Source organism: Microtus ochrogaster, linkage group LG1 (genome assembly GCF_000317375.1).
Source record: "Microtus ochrogaster isolate Prairie Vole_2 linkage group LG1, MicOch1.0, whole genome shotgun sequence".
Taxonomy (NCBI): Eukaryota; Metazoa; Chordata; class Mammalia; order Rodentia; family Cricetidae; genus Microtus; species Microtus ochrogaster.
The window spans coordinates 6,134,865-6,150,694 of NC_022027.1; the positions used below are offsets into that span (position 1 = coordinate 6,134,865).

General features: G+C 46.1%; 1 protein-coding gene across 4 annotated transcripts in view; it reads right to left on the reverse strand.

Moving 5' to 3' along the window:
* Sptbn1 (spectrin beta, non-erythrocytic 1) overlaps positions 1 to 15,830 on the reverse strand; it is a 165,401-nt gene that overhangs the window by 47,801 nt on the left and 101,770 nt on the right. For all 4 annotated transcript variants that reach the window (XM_005359172.3, XM_026785213.1, XM_013350742.2 and 1 more), the window contains 3 exons: positions 11,950 to 12,101; positions 3,581 to 3,754; positions 1,667 to 1,758 (listed from right to left, as the gene is read on the reverse strand). In XM_005359172.3, the coding sequence (XP_005359229.1) occupies positions 1,667 to 1,758; positions 3,581 to 3,754; positions 11,950 to 12,101 (418 nt within the window). The remainder of the gene's footprint in view (positions 1 to 1,666; positions 1,759 to 3,580; positions 3,755 to 11,949; positions 12,102 to 15,830) is intronic.

A 15,830-nucleotide genomic window follows, 5' to 3' on the forward strand; every position in this document is an offset into this window, starting at 1 on the left:
CTGGAACTAGCTCTTGTAGACCAGGCTGGTCTCGAACTCACAGAGATCCGCCTGCCTCTGCCTCCCAAGTGCTGGGATTAAAGGTGTGTGCCACCACTGCCCGGCTTCTACATCTGTTTGTTAATTCAATTCCATGAAAGATGTGAACTACGCTCTAAATCTAAAACATTATTTTTACTCAAGTGACCGTTATCTTGGTGTTCATAGCCTTTTGCTTCCCGTGACTTTGTAGTCCACTTGCCAGGGCTTCAGGACCCATTTCTCTGGGATCTGAATTCCTATACCACTGGGACAAAGCTGGCTAGGACTGCGTGGTCATGTGATAATCAGCTCTCTTGAACTGGTGTTTTCTGAAATAAGAGCTTCCCTAGAAGACCTTTCTGTTTGAAGCTGGCCTCTAATGAACTGGCTGCTTTACACCATATTAATCACTGGTAGCCTTGTATCTGTGGTTGCACAAGGGGTCACCCTTGCTTTCATCTGCTTAGTAGTTATAACAACGGATCTCTACCTGTTGGGGGTCACATGTCAGACATCCCGCATACCAGATATTTACATTATAATCTACCACAGTAGCAAAATTGCAGTTGTGAAGGAGCAACGAAAATAATTCTACGGCTGGAGGTCACGGCAACATGAGGAACTGCATTAAGGGGTCACACAGTAGAAAGGAGAGAACCTGCGCTAAACATAAGCATTTTATAGGTCTCATGTTCAACAGTCATTGCTCACACCTACGGGTAATGGAGAGGTTTTCCTTTTAAAAATTTTACATTCATCTAGCCACGTGATTGGATTGTTTCCTTTCGGGGGAAGAGGGACGGAGGATACTTGTGGGAATGAGTTCTCTCCTCCCATCATGTGGGTCCCCTAGGAGCTAACTCAGGTCATCGAGCTTGACAGCAAGTACCTTTACGGTACTTTATTCCCTAAGCCATCTCACCAGCCCCATAGTAGGGCAGTTTTGAGAATAACCCACTAATTAATCTGATAAAGAACTGGTTCTCATCAAGAACCAAGAACTCTAAAATAATTTTATCAATGCTTTACAGGATTTTTTTGTATGTGTGTATTAGTGTGTGTGTGAGTTTCTATGCACCACGGACATGAAGGGGACCACAGAAACCCGAAGGAGCTGGAGTTCTAGCAGTTTTGAGCCACCTGCTGGGCGAGCTGGAAACAGAGCCTAGGTCTTCTGATAAAGCAATGAATGCTTTTACCTGCTGAGGCATTTTTCTAGACCCACTTTACAGGTTTAACATTAGCTAAAATTCACAAAATGTCAACAAGCAACAAAAAGCCGCAGTGCTATGAGAAAGCACCTCCAGGCTGGGTGTAAGGAAACCGGGGCAGGCTTCATGGTAACTGCTTCTAACTAAAGGGAAAAAGTATATGGGAGTGCTTCTTAGAAATGCTCCCCCAATTTTATAATTTAAGAGGTAATGATCTCTGAAAGCAACTGATTAAGGAAATGGCAGGCTCCAAATATAAACCGGAACTCCTTCCACCCTGACAGCCAGCTGACATGTCAACATACCAACTGTTTACGTGTTCACAGGCTTCTCAATGGGAGCCATGAAGGAGACACTTGTCAGCACCTTCGAGTGATGCCCACGGGGGAACTTGATCCCGGGAGATGCCCGGCGCCCTTGGCGCTCACACTCACCCAGCTGTCTTCATCTGGCACCACAGCAGCAGAGCATCCTTGGCAGACTTTTTCTCTTTGTTGTCTTCAGTCTCCACACTGATATCCTGGATCTAAGGGGAGATTACACAAACGCCCAAGTCATTGTCCCGACGGCCACTGAGATCAAAGTCTTACCCTGCAGACTATTAGCTTTAAATGTCAGTAAACTGTCAGGGTCACCACTCCAGAACTAGTCTATACACAAAGCCAGAGGGATGAGTGGTTGGTCACCTGAATGCCTCCCTAGCATCTAGTAAGATCATATATGCCCCTATATGCCCCTAGGGACTCATCTTTCTAGCTGTAAGCTAGCTTGGTGGCTTCTCATAGAAAGCAGGAGGCACTACAAGCATAGTCCTGAAAACTGCCCTAAACTCTAAGACAGAACCTGCTTACATGCTATGTATGCTTCCACACGCTCTAGGTCACAAACAAGCTCAGCATCAGACACGAAGCCTGGTCTAATGGCATCAAGGTCAATCTGAACAAGTTCTACAGGGTCTGCTCAGAGTTTCAGTTCTTGGATTAAGAGGTACCTATCAGTTATATGATTTTAGATAAATGCTCCAACTATCTTCTGTGCCCCCCCCCCAACTGAATTTGGGAAAGCGGTGGGAATACAAGTAATGATACAATAAAATAAAGCTAGTGAGAGAAACTGCACAGTGCCAGCTACCCACACTGCCGGCCATGCGGTAGAGCCAGCAGCCGGCATCTCCCCTCAGGAGGAGGAAGCTTGTTTTAGCAGGCTGAAGTACAGAAAGCGCAGGCTGACAGTCACTGTTCAATCAGCTCAGTTCACTCTGAGAATTTGAAAATGGCTATGAATAACAGCTCCTTACATGGGCACTCGCCCACTGTCATGGGGCCACAATCAAACTGCCCTTCCATGTTCTCAACACCACATGCCAAAGCAACAGATGGCATCTTCAACAGTAATTCGCTTACCCTACTTAGTTAGAATCGCTGGAACTGGGCCCTGGGAATCTGAATTACTGAGATGCTTTCTCAACGGTGTCAGTGAAGGCAGACGACAAATCCCCTCTGTACCTTTCCCTCCCACACAGAAACACCCAGAACCCTGTGAAACTGAAGCCTAATCTCAGAATGGCAACAGAGAAAGAAAAAGCATTGATCACAGGATGGTCTCAGAGTTTGAACAGGAAAACTAAGACAGATAAAATTTGATTTTTCATTTTTCTTTCCCTCCCCTTTGTGTGAGATTTTTCCTTACTCAGAAGCATCAATAGGTCTTTATCAAAGGGTGAAAACAGGAAAGAAAAGCACAAGGACACAGTCCTGCAGGAGACAGGACTGCTGGAGGATGTTTATAGAGTAACCGGACACGAGGGTAACAAGTTTTAAGAGCCTGAACACAAAACACATGCCTGGAGACTGAGCCAGGCCTAAACAGAGGCTTCTCCCTAACACTGCAGGCCTGTGCTCACCCAAGGCAGCCTGAACTGAACTTTACAACCAAGGTCAGGGGAGTGGCATGAAATGACCTTGAGAGTGCCTACTCCCAGAGCCTCCACGCTTGGAGGCGTGCCACATTAATCATAACCCATTTAAACACACGGGCCTTTGGCTCCTTCCTCCTGCTCCTTCATACCCAAAGGAAGGCGAGAAGGTGAAAGCAGAGCCCCTAGACCACACAGTCGGTCACAATTCAGTGACGTCCAGGCCAGCACCAGTCACATAGCTTGACCTTTGCAACTGAAAGCCAAATGGCAGAGGTTCGATGTTCAGAGGGCTATGCCCTCGGAACCCCATGTCACTGAGGCCTGTCTGATAGGAAAGTCAAGATTGTCGGCAGCCCAGTCTTTCTAGGGGGCCCTGTTCATAGGAAGCTCGTGCGTGGAAAGCCACAGCCTCCTGAGCAAAGCTCCTTACCTGGAAGCGCAGGATGATGGTCCAGATGAGGCCGAGGGTCAGCCGGTGGTTCCCATCCACAATGTCATGGGAACCCATGTTCTCAAGATGGACTCTCTGCTCCTTCAGGAACTGAAGAGCCTTGTCTACATTCTCCAGACAGTGGATGCGCATCCGTCCCTTCGTGGGTTTAGGCTAGAACCAGAGAACAGAGGTGGGGAAAGTTCATCCAGCGGGCAGAGACGACTCCTGAAGATTACCCTGAATCACACCTGCCTAGCACCCAAACCCAAACTGAAATGTGTATGCACTCATTTGGTCTGATTTCACCGAGTCTCAGCTACCGCTGCCATCCACAGAGATATTGGTGAGGATCATTTGAGCGTATTACATGTAACAACAGGTTGCCGCTGCTAGGCTGGGCCATTTCCTAAGACTGGCTTCAGATGAAAATGGGACATATCCTCAGATCAGAATTTTGGAGAGCTAGTTTTATGAGGACAGAAAGAAGGAGAGAGGGGAAGGGCAGACGGCCAGGGACCAGGCATCTAAATACCTTAAATGTCTGTTCATTTTACAATTATATCAAAATGGACAAGAAGTCATTGGAAGGGAAACATTTTAAACATTCCTGCCATATTTACTATAAACATCTACTGTATCTTATTCTCAGACACGCAATGTTACTTGGGGACCTTGAGAGATGACTTAGCCGTTAAGAACACTGGCTGTTCTTTTTTTTTTTTTTTTTTTTTTTTTTTTTTTTTGGTTTTTCGAGACGTGGTTTTGGAGCCTGTCCTGGAACTAGCTCTTGTAGACCAGGCTGGTCTTGAACTCACAGAGATCTGCCTGCCTCTGCCTCCCGAGTGCTGGGATTAAAGGTGTGCGCCACCACCGCCCGGCGCACACTGGCTGTTCTTATAGAGAACTCAGGTTTGATTCCCAGCATCTGAATCCAGTCACAATGGTCTACGACTCCAGTTCCAGGGGATCTGATATCCATTTCTAGACTCTGTAGGCACTGTACAAATGTGGTGTACAGACAATGTATGGAGGAGAAACATCCATACACATAAAATAAAAATATATAAGCAGAATTTAAAATAAAAAAAATTTGAAGTTACAGGGACATTTACTTGATCATCTCATTGCACTACCCTTCAAGCTTTCCAAACATTCCCTTATTTCATAACTGATGCTCACCCATCTTTCCCATCTTTAGTGAATGACTAACCCCTCTTTTACAACAAAACAACACAGAAAGGCACGGCAAAGTTAAATACTACTAGTAGTACAATACAGGAGAGAGAGAGAATCCGTACTAAGCTTACAAGGCCTGGTGACACATGACTAAACTCCCAGATACTCTGAAATTGAGGCCAAAAGATCCCAAGTTCAAGGCCAGCATACACAACTTACTGAGACCTTGTCTCAAGGTAACGGTAACACAACAGGCTGAGAATACAGCTCAGCGGTGTAGCACATGCTTAACACATAAGGCCTCAGGTCTCAGGTCCGACAGCCACCACAACAAAGGATGCCAGTTCTCTTGTGCTCTACGTATTTCAGAGAGGCTTTAAGTGTTTAAGGTGTGATATGATACAAATAAATTATCCTCAAGAGGTAACAATGATTTCGTCTAATTACATGGATTCCAATATGAGAAATGTCTTAGCTGCCATTTCTAGAGCACTGCTCTATCTACCACTCTGTGTGGTGGTCTACGGCTAATTCAATTCTCACAACAGCCATGACTGAGAGCAACTACTATTGTTAACCCTTTTATTGCCGAGGTGGTAGTCCACTCAGGTAACTGGTATGTAATAAGCCAGGCCCCCGAGCTCAATATGTCTGTGTTACACGAGAACACAGACTACAAACAAGACGGATATACATTTTCATGTGAATGAAAAGTTCTCATCTGGGGAATAATCTAAGAACTATTAATATATTATTATGTTTCACATTCTCAAAGGAGTAGGAAAGCGATGACAAAAGCTGAACACAAAGGAATAGGGTAGGGTGCATCTCTCGAAGCTGCCCCTGGGGAGTAGCTGCCCCTCGGGAGTGGCTGGTTCGCCAAGGACAGGAGCATACCACCTCGCCTGCATTGATTATCAGATTTCCAAGAAGGCATGGGGCCATTCCCATGGCAACACACACATTCCTGTCCTGTATGATCACTGAAGGGACATCTCACCTAACAGTCAGGAGAAGTAGGAGGGACAACAGGTCCATGAGGCTCAGATCCAAGGAGCCTCTCGGCAGGCAGGCAATTCCTCTAAGGAAATGCAAGTTTTCACTGACCCTCCCTAAATCAATTTCACAATTTCCCTTCATAGCTCGCATTCCGTTTATTCGTTTATTTATAACTTTTGAAGGTGTTTTCCTGGTCCTACTCCCATGATACTCCCTCTTGTCCCAAATCTTCCCAGCAATTATCACCCCTACTCCAGACCCATCCTCCATCGGACTCCAAAGGAGAAAGAATCAGTGTTGCCATGGCCTAATTCTCCTTCTCCACACGGACTCAAAGCCTTCTGTGAGCAGAGAACGGGGTGGGTATTCACCTCCCAGGCCCCTAACTCTGCCAACTGCCCATGCAGCTTACTTAATTTTTCTGTGTGGAGACTGAAGCCAGGACCTTAAACATGGTGGACAAGTGCTCTTTGTAGTACACGGGGATTTACAGAGCACAGCATGCGCACAATGGCAGGGTTTACTGGCAAGAGTGTAGAGGTAGAAAGAACAATCTGGAGCTAGTATGATTTCGTTTTTAAATGGGAGATCCCTGGCAGGGTGTTCAGGGAGGGAAGGGGGCTTAAGCCATCTACCCCACCTCAGTAATTCCCTCCTCTCCTCTTTCTCCATGGAGACCCAAATGAATCTTTAAGCCACTTAGGGAGCAGAACGAAGATGCTGGACAGATCCAGCCCTAAGAAATACCTTAGTCTGCATCACTACACACACCCGCTAGGGCTGGATGGTCTCGCTTATTTCCAGAGTTATAATGTCTTCAAAGACATCTATCTACCTCTGTGGTCACCGAAGTCACTTCCAGCTACAGAACACAAGCTAGGTACTTCAGAGTGAAGGTCTTATTGTCAAGCATGGTGAACTTTAAGTGCCTGATGATCTGGTTAAGGGAAGAGGAAGCCAGAATAGATACTAAGTGACCTCAGGAAAACTGCACAACCAACACATGCATTAATCTTAGATATGCCCCGCCTCCCATGGAGCAAAGCGTGACAGTGCACACCTGTGGCTGTGGCTGGAGAGCGGAGTATCTGAGGCCGACCTGAGTGTAGTCGCGAGAGACCCGGTCTCCACAGAGAAGAACATATCTACTGACTACACAGACATAAAGTCAAACTCTGTCTTCATCAAATTCTTCCTTACCTATCAAACACTGAGCTGACTCAGAAGAAAACAAGGGACCTACCCCCACTAGCCTGTAAGAATGCATGGCAATAGTTTATAAACTCTCAAAAGCTACACACTCTCCAGGGCTAGCCTTCTAGGAGCCACGTTTAATTCTCAACACCTACGCTGAAGCTCACAGCCATCTGTAACTCCAGTTCTGATGCCGTCTTCTGGCCTCCACAGGCACCAGAGGCACAGCACACAGATTTACATGCAGTCAAACACCCATACACGTAAATAAAGCTCTGTGTGTGTGTGTGTGTGTGTGTGTGTGTGTGTGTGTGTGTGCGCGCGCGCGCGCGCATGTGTTTGGTTTCTCTGTATAACTTTGGAGGCTATCCTGGCACTAGCTCTGTAGACCAGGCTGGCCTCGAACTCACAGAGATCCACCTGCCTCTGCCTCCTGAGTGCTGGGATTAAAGGCATGCGCCACCACCGCCCAGCCATAAATGTGTATTTTTAAGAAATTTGAAATAAAGAGGACACTAGCCCAACTACAGAGTCAGACCCCCTAAGACCTTCATTCTCAGTGTGAGCTTTAGAGGGTGCTTTCTTCCTGGCTAAATCTGACTTCATGTGGTATTTCCCTCTATATGTTGTGAATACCATTGGTTAATAAAAAAAAACTATCTTGGTCTATAATAGGGCAAAAGAGTAGAGCTAGGCAGGGAAAACTAAACTGAATTTTGGGAGAAGGCGGAGTTTAGAGACGTCGTGTAGCCGCCACCAGGAATAGACATGCTTGGAACCTTGCAGGTAAGCCACAGTCACGTGGCAATACACAGGTTAATAGAAATGGGTTAAATTAAGATGCAAGAGCTAGACAATAAGAAGCTAGAGCTAATAGGCCAAGCAGTGATTTAATGAATACAGTTCCTGTGTGGTTATTTTGGGAAGCTGGGTGGCCAGGAAATGAACAAGCGGCATCCTACAACACTGGCTAGTTAATCTGAACCAGTCCTCCTGGGTATAGCTGAGCCTCGATTTCCTACTAAGGTTCTGGGACACTTGTCTAAAGGGCTCCTTTCCTTCTCTCTTCCTAATTCCAGGGTTTGCCATGATTCTTTTGATACTTTAGTGTATGGTTCCTCTCACTAGTATTTGACTTCCCACATTTACACAAGTAGGTCCCAAATTAGTGGGAGTATGAGTTCTTTCATGGCAGACTGTTCAGATCAAAGTAAAATCTTCCATTTACAAACAATACCTAGAAAAGAGCCCGGCTCTGTGATTGCTCCACAAAACATGGCAGCACTACCATTTAGCAGAGGCCTTGGAAGAGAAGAAAGAAAAAACAAACCAATGAGGGATTTAAGGCATAACAAATCTCATGTCATGGTAAATCTTACCTTCTCCACTTACTTAGCTCAAGCTATTCTGGAATTAATGGTTGTAAAGCCAACAGAACAAACCAAACCAAACCCCGAAACTTTTTTTGGTTGGTTCTTCTTCTGAGAGACTAATTAATGGAGTAAGACAACAAAGGCAAAGTCAGTAAGCAAAGCTTAATGATACCGGTGATTGAAAGCAGTGACACTGGCGAAGCCCAGCTCCCTGGAGGAACCCTTGCTCTCAGTCAGAGGGGAGCTATGCCTGGCTATCTTCCCTACAATTCTCCTCTTCAAAGAGGCCTGGGAGGGCCGAAATCACAGGCAGGCTCTGAACCTCGGGCATAACCTCACCATTTAAGTGCAAGCCTAATAGTACTGTGCTAATCATAAGGGGGCAGAGCTACACACTCATCTCAATCTCACCTGGCCCTGAGATCAAGTCCAATGACCAGAGTGGCAGACATAGGTTCAGTGCACACTTTGTCCTGCCAAGATGATGCTAGGGTGAACGGCAGTCTATATTTTAACAATTTTGAAACAAGACCTCCATGAAAAGTTATAGTCTGCTGTGATTTCAGAATAAGACACCAGAAAGGGATGGTTTTATTTCTATTTTTCACTAACCAGTTCCCAATCAGCAACAGTCTTATTGCTCCATGGCCAGACATACCCGAGATGGGAAAGACAATGGGGAAAGAGCTTTTGAATATCTACCTTGTTGGGCCAAGCCTCTTCCCAGGAAGATCAGAATCAAGCAAGGTGGATGGCTAACTGAAACCTCTAAAATGTATCTAGTTCATTTTATTAGGCTAAATCCAGATACTGTTCTGGAGCTTTTACTAACACTTTTTTTCAGGTTCACTCAGTAAAAACACACGCATACCAAAAACTCCCCTCTGTAAAAGAACCCAAAACTTCATTAATGAAGTAAGTTTGTATATTCTAGTCACCTAAACATTTAACTACTATCCCCTGCTGGGCTGGTGGTAGGGATAAAGACTAAAGACTTAGTAACTGAGGAGGGCTGCAGACGGGGTGCGAAGGCCTGTTACCCCAGGTTTTAGACTAAAGGTGCAGGAAGCCAGCATAGACTGAACTGGCTGACCACACAGGGAGCACAGGGGACTCACACCAGAAGAGCCAACCATTTAATGAGCTTTGGAATCTGAATATGCAGGAATCCTTTGGGGCACAGTGAATTCTAACGGCCTCAGGAGCCAAGGACAGAATGTGATTTTGGTCTCTTCCAGAAAGTTCCATACACACCAACTAGAAACCATGACCAAATACATAGGAGCTTCTTTACCTCACTATATATGGCCATTTTACTTTTGGAAGGTGAACAATTCTATAATCAAAGATGGCTGTTAGGAAACAAAATCTCTGGCATTGACTCTGTGGGAAGTTGGAGGTGGTGGGCATCTTTCATTCTTTACCCCTATTCTCCTAGGTCTCTGAGTCAGTGAGAAAAGGTGTGTGTGCATGTGTGCATGTTGCTAACAGACTGTAATCTCTGCTCTTGGGAATTTGAGGTAAGAAGACCGCTATGACCTCAAAGCCAGACAGGGCTATAACAGAAGACCCCCATCTCACCAAAAATAAAAGAAAAAAAGGCAAAAACGTACTGCTGACAGGAAATGGCAAAGTAGTATTTATTCATCTACAGAAAATATGCTTTGCTAGTTGCTGATTTGTTTTCCCTGCTTAGATGGGGCTCAGTGGGGCCCCGTCATGTATTACACAGACGTGGCCATCACAGTCTTCTTCAGCTGTGGGTAGACAAAGGTAAACATTTTATTTCACACAGCATCAAAGACTGGACTGTGATAGAACAAAATTAAATGTTCAAACCAATCCTTATCTGTGTGACCTTTTATTTTGTCAAAGCTACCAACAAAGCAAAAAAAAAAATTATAGTGGTATATTATTTGTATTTTAATAAATAAATCTTGCCTGAAGTCCAGGGGCAAAGCTAAGCCAGTAGAGGTCAGGCAGTGGTGGCTCACGTCTTTCATCCCAGCATTTGGGAGACAGAGGCAGATGGATCTCTGTGAGTTCAAGGCCACCCTGAGCGACACAAGATCAATGCAGAAACACATCCAGGTGGTGGCGGCCTGCACCTTTAATCCCAGTATTAAGGAGTCATACGCCCTTAATCCCAGCACTAGAAGAAACATAAAATGGGAGGAGAGAGAGGCTTAGTTTGCTTAGTCTGTGGTCACTCAGCCTTGGTAGCGTTAAGACTTCTCTGGTGGTTTAGCTGCTTTGCTTTTCTGACGTTCAGGTTGAACCCCAATATCTGACTCTGGGTTTTATTATTCATGCTACAAAAATAAATTTACAAGGTTAAAAGAAGAGGGAGGGAAAGGTCTGACAGATAGGAAAAAGAAAAGTCTGTTTATATAAGTTTTATAATTCTGTAAGATACATATCATAGTAATTCTCACCTAGGCTATAAAACAAGTCTCACTGCAAGAAACCAATAAATGACTGTTCTGTTTGCCTCCCAACATTGGACCACTGCCCCACAAAAATACCACCTTCTTGCAGCATCTCAACAGGGGCTTATTATCTAGTTTGACCTAAAATAATTCTCAGAGAAAAATGAGACAGCAACACCTGCCCACCTGGCAATGAAGAGCATGGACAGACACAACAAAGACGAGAAGAGGCTTGACCACCTCCTGAAAGCCAGACTCTGTGCTAGACTTGAGGGACAGAGAAAGAAAGTACCATCTTCATTTCTACTAAGGTTTAGCAATGCGATTCTGTTGACGGACTCTTAAAAGAGGACTATAAACCCTAGTCTCTCACCCTCAGTCAGAGGTGTGGACTGATCTGCCAAAGATCCGCTGTGGCTGTCGAGTTACAGGATGGAGACCAAGTTAAATACAAGGCTTTTCTGGCAGCCATGCCAACCATTGGCACCACATTTTCCCGGTGATGTCAGTACAGATGTGGGGCTCCCTCCCTAGGCATCGGCTTGGCTTAGACACCCCACCTCCTATGGAACTACGCCTGCTCTGGTGGAAAACAGAACACTTTCAAGCCAAGGCGGGACAAAACCTGCTGGGCCAGTCAGAGCGATGGCTTAAGCTTCTCTGCCTTAAGGTACACACACAAAAGTCACATCCCTGGAGACACAGCTTTCACTGCAGACTAACAATTTCCCTGCCCAGAAGAGAGGGGTGAATTTATCCGATGACACAATATCAGCATGTACCATCACCCCCCAAACAAAAGGAAAACTGCCAGAGGCCACTGGAATTCAATTCTTGCCACCTTGAGATGGCAGCTCAGACTTTCCAAAGAATCATCAGTAAGACATAAATTCAGAACTCCTTCCGTGATTTCACGTAAGCGGCAGACTCATCTCAGAACCAGCATCCAAGCCTGGCCCTTCCGATGCTAGCGTTCTGCTTTAACAGGGCCATCAGCCAGGATCTTCCCTACAAAGGAGGCAGGCATCTCAAAAACAAGGCTACATTATTAGAGTTCACTAATATCACCCAGAATCAACATGTTTACCTCACTTATCAAGATTCTCCTCCAGAAAATAGTCCTAATTGCAGAATCTGCCAGTAGACAAGCCCACCCTTGTTTCTTCAAAGCTGTTTTCCTTCCTAGGGTGCTTACCAGCCTCTCTCCGGAGAGGACCTCCAGCAGCTTGATGAGCATCCGTCCATCTCGGAGGTCGGTGTACAGGTCTGTGATTCGGCAGGACACTCGGGCAAGGTGGGAGTTGACCCATTTGGTGAAGGTCTTCTTCTGTACGGCTTCACGCTCATCTGCAAGCAGAGGAGAACTCACTTTACCACCAACCCAGCAGGGCAATAGCAGGCGTAAGCCACACAACTCAACTGTCCAAGAAGGGATCAGCAAAACCTAGCTCAAACAAAACTTCCACTCAGCTCTTCCTTCTGGAATGCTGGGATTTGGACAACCCTTGCACAAGTCAACTCCCAGGCTGGCAACGATAGGATGGGCTCAATCAATTTGACTACAGAGCTCTGGTGACATTATTCATCTACGATTCCCCCAAAAGGCGAGGGTCGTACATGAAAGGGCACAGAAACTTGGGATAGCAGGAAACCGCTTCTGTTGGCACAAAAGCTGAAGTAACACCTGACAAGGGAAATTCACTCATGTGAACAAAAGAGAAAACAGGTAACAGGGTGAAGTGTAAAGATATCAGCAGGAAGGGACACTCAGGGCCCAGGGTTTCAACAATAGCCTGAGACTGCCCTCAGAGTCCCCTACAAATTAAGCATACAATGATCACCTCCAAACCTTTACCACTCACTGAAAAAGACCCTGCTGGGATACAATTCAGAGTACAGTCACCACAATTTCAGATTATCGGGGAAACAGTATTAAGTTGTTTAAGCCTCAGTGATCCAGGTTCTGTTCAACTCAAATCTAAATCAAAACTCTAAACACTGACACGGAGAACTGGCCCTCTGAGCCACCCCCAAATAGGATTCTAATCTTTCTGTTTCTGCAGGATCCTCTAATAAGGTTGCTGAAGGTTTGCAAGAGGCATCCAGAGTATACCCTGGAGCCCCCCCCCAGCCCCCAATTTCCTGACTGTGGATACAGAACTAAATGACTGCCATTTATATACCTATCTCTGGTTCCACCAGAGCTGAGGCCCTATGCCCAGTGCAAACGCTCCATAAAGGCGTTTCCAACAGCTGCTGTATTGAAAAAACCACCAGGTAGCATGTAAAACTCACTGAGCTCCTGGATGGTCAGGGGACAGCAAGCGGTGCCATATCCGGAAGGCTGTGCTGAAGCCTATGCCTGTCTACCATAGTAAGGCAACGAGGAAGAGACAATGCTGGACAAACTTCGACTGCTGTACCCCAAGACAGGCACCTGCCAAGACACCCGGGCTTCCTGCTGCAGTTAGCAGATCCATGAGGTCCTGCCTTTCCCTAAGGAACAGCCCATCTACTCAGAAAGAGGGTCCTTCTTCAGGGACAAGGACTAACCAGAAACAAAGGACCAGAAACGATGGGGCTCAGGAAGTAAGAAAAGATGGAAGGGCAGACTGCAGTCTGCAAAAGGAGCCACGCTAGTAACAGCCCGACAGGTCAAGACCACATACATTATTAATCTCACAATCATCATGATGGATGGTAACTTTACCACCACAGTGGTGGGTGGGGTAGTTTTGTTGTTGTTGATGGTTAAGGTTTGGCTGTTTTGAAAGAAGCAGGTGAATCTCTGTGAGTTCGTCAGACTGATCTACAAAGTGAGTCCCAGGAAAATCAAGGCCATACAGAAAAACCCCTGTCTTGAAAAAAACAAAATAAATACAAATAATAAATAAATAAAATTATAGTTTCTTGTATATACTACAAGAAGCTGGAAAATGTCTTTAACAGGGTCCCTGATGGATATGAATTTGAAATGAATGAAATTCATGCCCTGGCAATGTTGAAGCATGCATGCATGGACAGCCCGTACAAAGTGGTTCTATTGATTTTGTTCATATTGGGTTTCATGGTCTAAGTTGATGAGGACGACTGACCAGGTCTCTTCCTCAAGATGGTACCAGATCTCATTACAGATGGTTGTGAGCCACCATGTGGTAGCTGGGAACTGAACTCAGGACCTTTGGAAGAGCAGGCAATGCTCTTAACCGATGGCTTCCCAGACTATTAATGTTTGGGGTTCAAAGTCACTAACAAACCCAATCTATCAAGTGAATAAGATCAACATGAAAACCTGCTTAGATTAAACTATTTCTCAATAAACAAATACAGTATGTCCCACAGCCTCCCACTGTCCTTTTGGGCGACTCCCACATTAAAGAAACACTGGTGGCTTCTTTCGGATTCAGAAGTAGGAGTCCTCCCCCAGATTTACAGCTCAACCGCCACCCCCATTCCTCATGAAGAGACAGAGAGGTCAAGGGTGGAGCAGAGAGAACTGGGCTCAAACATGCTTCCCAGAGCTGCGGTATGCCTCGGAAACTCTACAAAAGGGGAAGGAAAGAAAAGGAAAAGAAACTGAAAAGTAAAAGGAATGAGAAGTTTTGTTGTTCTTCCTGTATGTGTCTTTCCCCCAGGTTCAGACTTAGGAAGAGCACTAAATTCGAGACTCTGAGCTCCACAGGCTGCCACCACCACACTGACAAAGGCATAAGGACTCTGCCCAGGACCGGACAGGAACAAGTCCTGTGACTGAGGAAGGGCAGAGACACAAAGCCAGGCAGCTCACGTGTCACCCTACGACAGTGCGTGCGGAACAAGCACTTCTGAGGCGCCCAGCTGAGGATGAGGGAACCGTCCCTGGAGACCTAGTCCTTTGTTCCACCCTTCCTGGGAAGGCAAATGACATCATGCCCGTACTCCCCCACTCCACCCAGAGATAGGCCAGATGCCTGCAGGGGAACAGGAGGCCCTTGGCATAGACAATGGAAGACGAACCAGAGGGTTTCCAAGCACAAGCTGCTGTAGCTGGCCACTTATGCTGGAGGAGGAGGCAGAGCCAACTTTCACTCTCACCCACATGAGGAGAGTGCAGTGAGGCGGGAAAGGGGTCCCTTTAAGTGCCACACTGACCTGATTAACTACAGTCCCTGGAGGACACAGAGAAATGCCTAAGAGTCATTTTGTTTTATGTGGTGACTGAAGGGTAGGTGCAGAGGCCGGGACACTGCTAAACACCCTGCACACAGCACCGTCTCTACGAAAACCCTTCAGCCCAACGTGCTGATCATGCCAGCACCGACAAATTCCAGCTTAAAGGTTCAATTATAGTTTTTATCAATTATAGCTGAAATTAGAGTGATCAGACTACACGAGCTATAGAGGAACGCCTGAATTTAGGGTTTTGTTCACCCGTCTTTCTCTCCGCCTACATACACGTGTGTGGCGAGAGGTTATACGGCAGACAATGTCTCATTTCTAATTGTTCATACAGCTAACGGCAATTATTGAGCATTTATATAGCCCAGTCCAGACTAAGTATCTACAGTTGTCACAACTTTATCATGAGGGAGGAACTGACCCTCCAAGCAGGCTGGTTCCAGAGCCAGGCCTCTCGATGACTGGGCAACAGTATCTCATGTACAGCACTGGGGGAGGTGGAAGGACCACACATTCCCATTCCACCAGAGTCAGACACGCCATCACTTTCCTGCCCTAACCTACATCTTCTGACTAGATCTGCCTCTGTTGACCACCACAGCCAGTTCCACCTTCAAAGCTAGAGAGCAGATTTAGACACTCACGGTATCACCTTCCATGATTGTCTTTTCAACAGCTAGTACACCCAGAAATAGAGATGGGGGAAATTAAATAAAGTGCAGAAAAGAATGAACAGACCCAGGCAGGTAGCCCCGAGTGTGAAGACTCAGGCAGGTAGCCCCGAGTGTGAAGACTCAGGCAGGTAGTCCCCAGTGTGAAGACTCAGGCAGGTAGCCCCAAGTGTGAAGACCCAGGCAGGTAGCCCCAAGTGTGAAGACCCAGGCAGGTTGTCCCGAGTGTGAAGACCCAGGCAGGTAG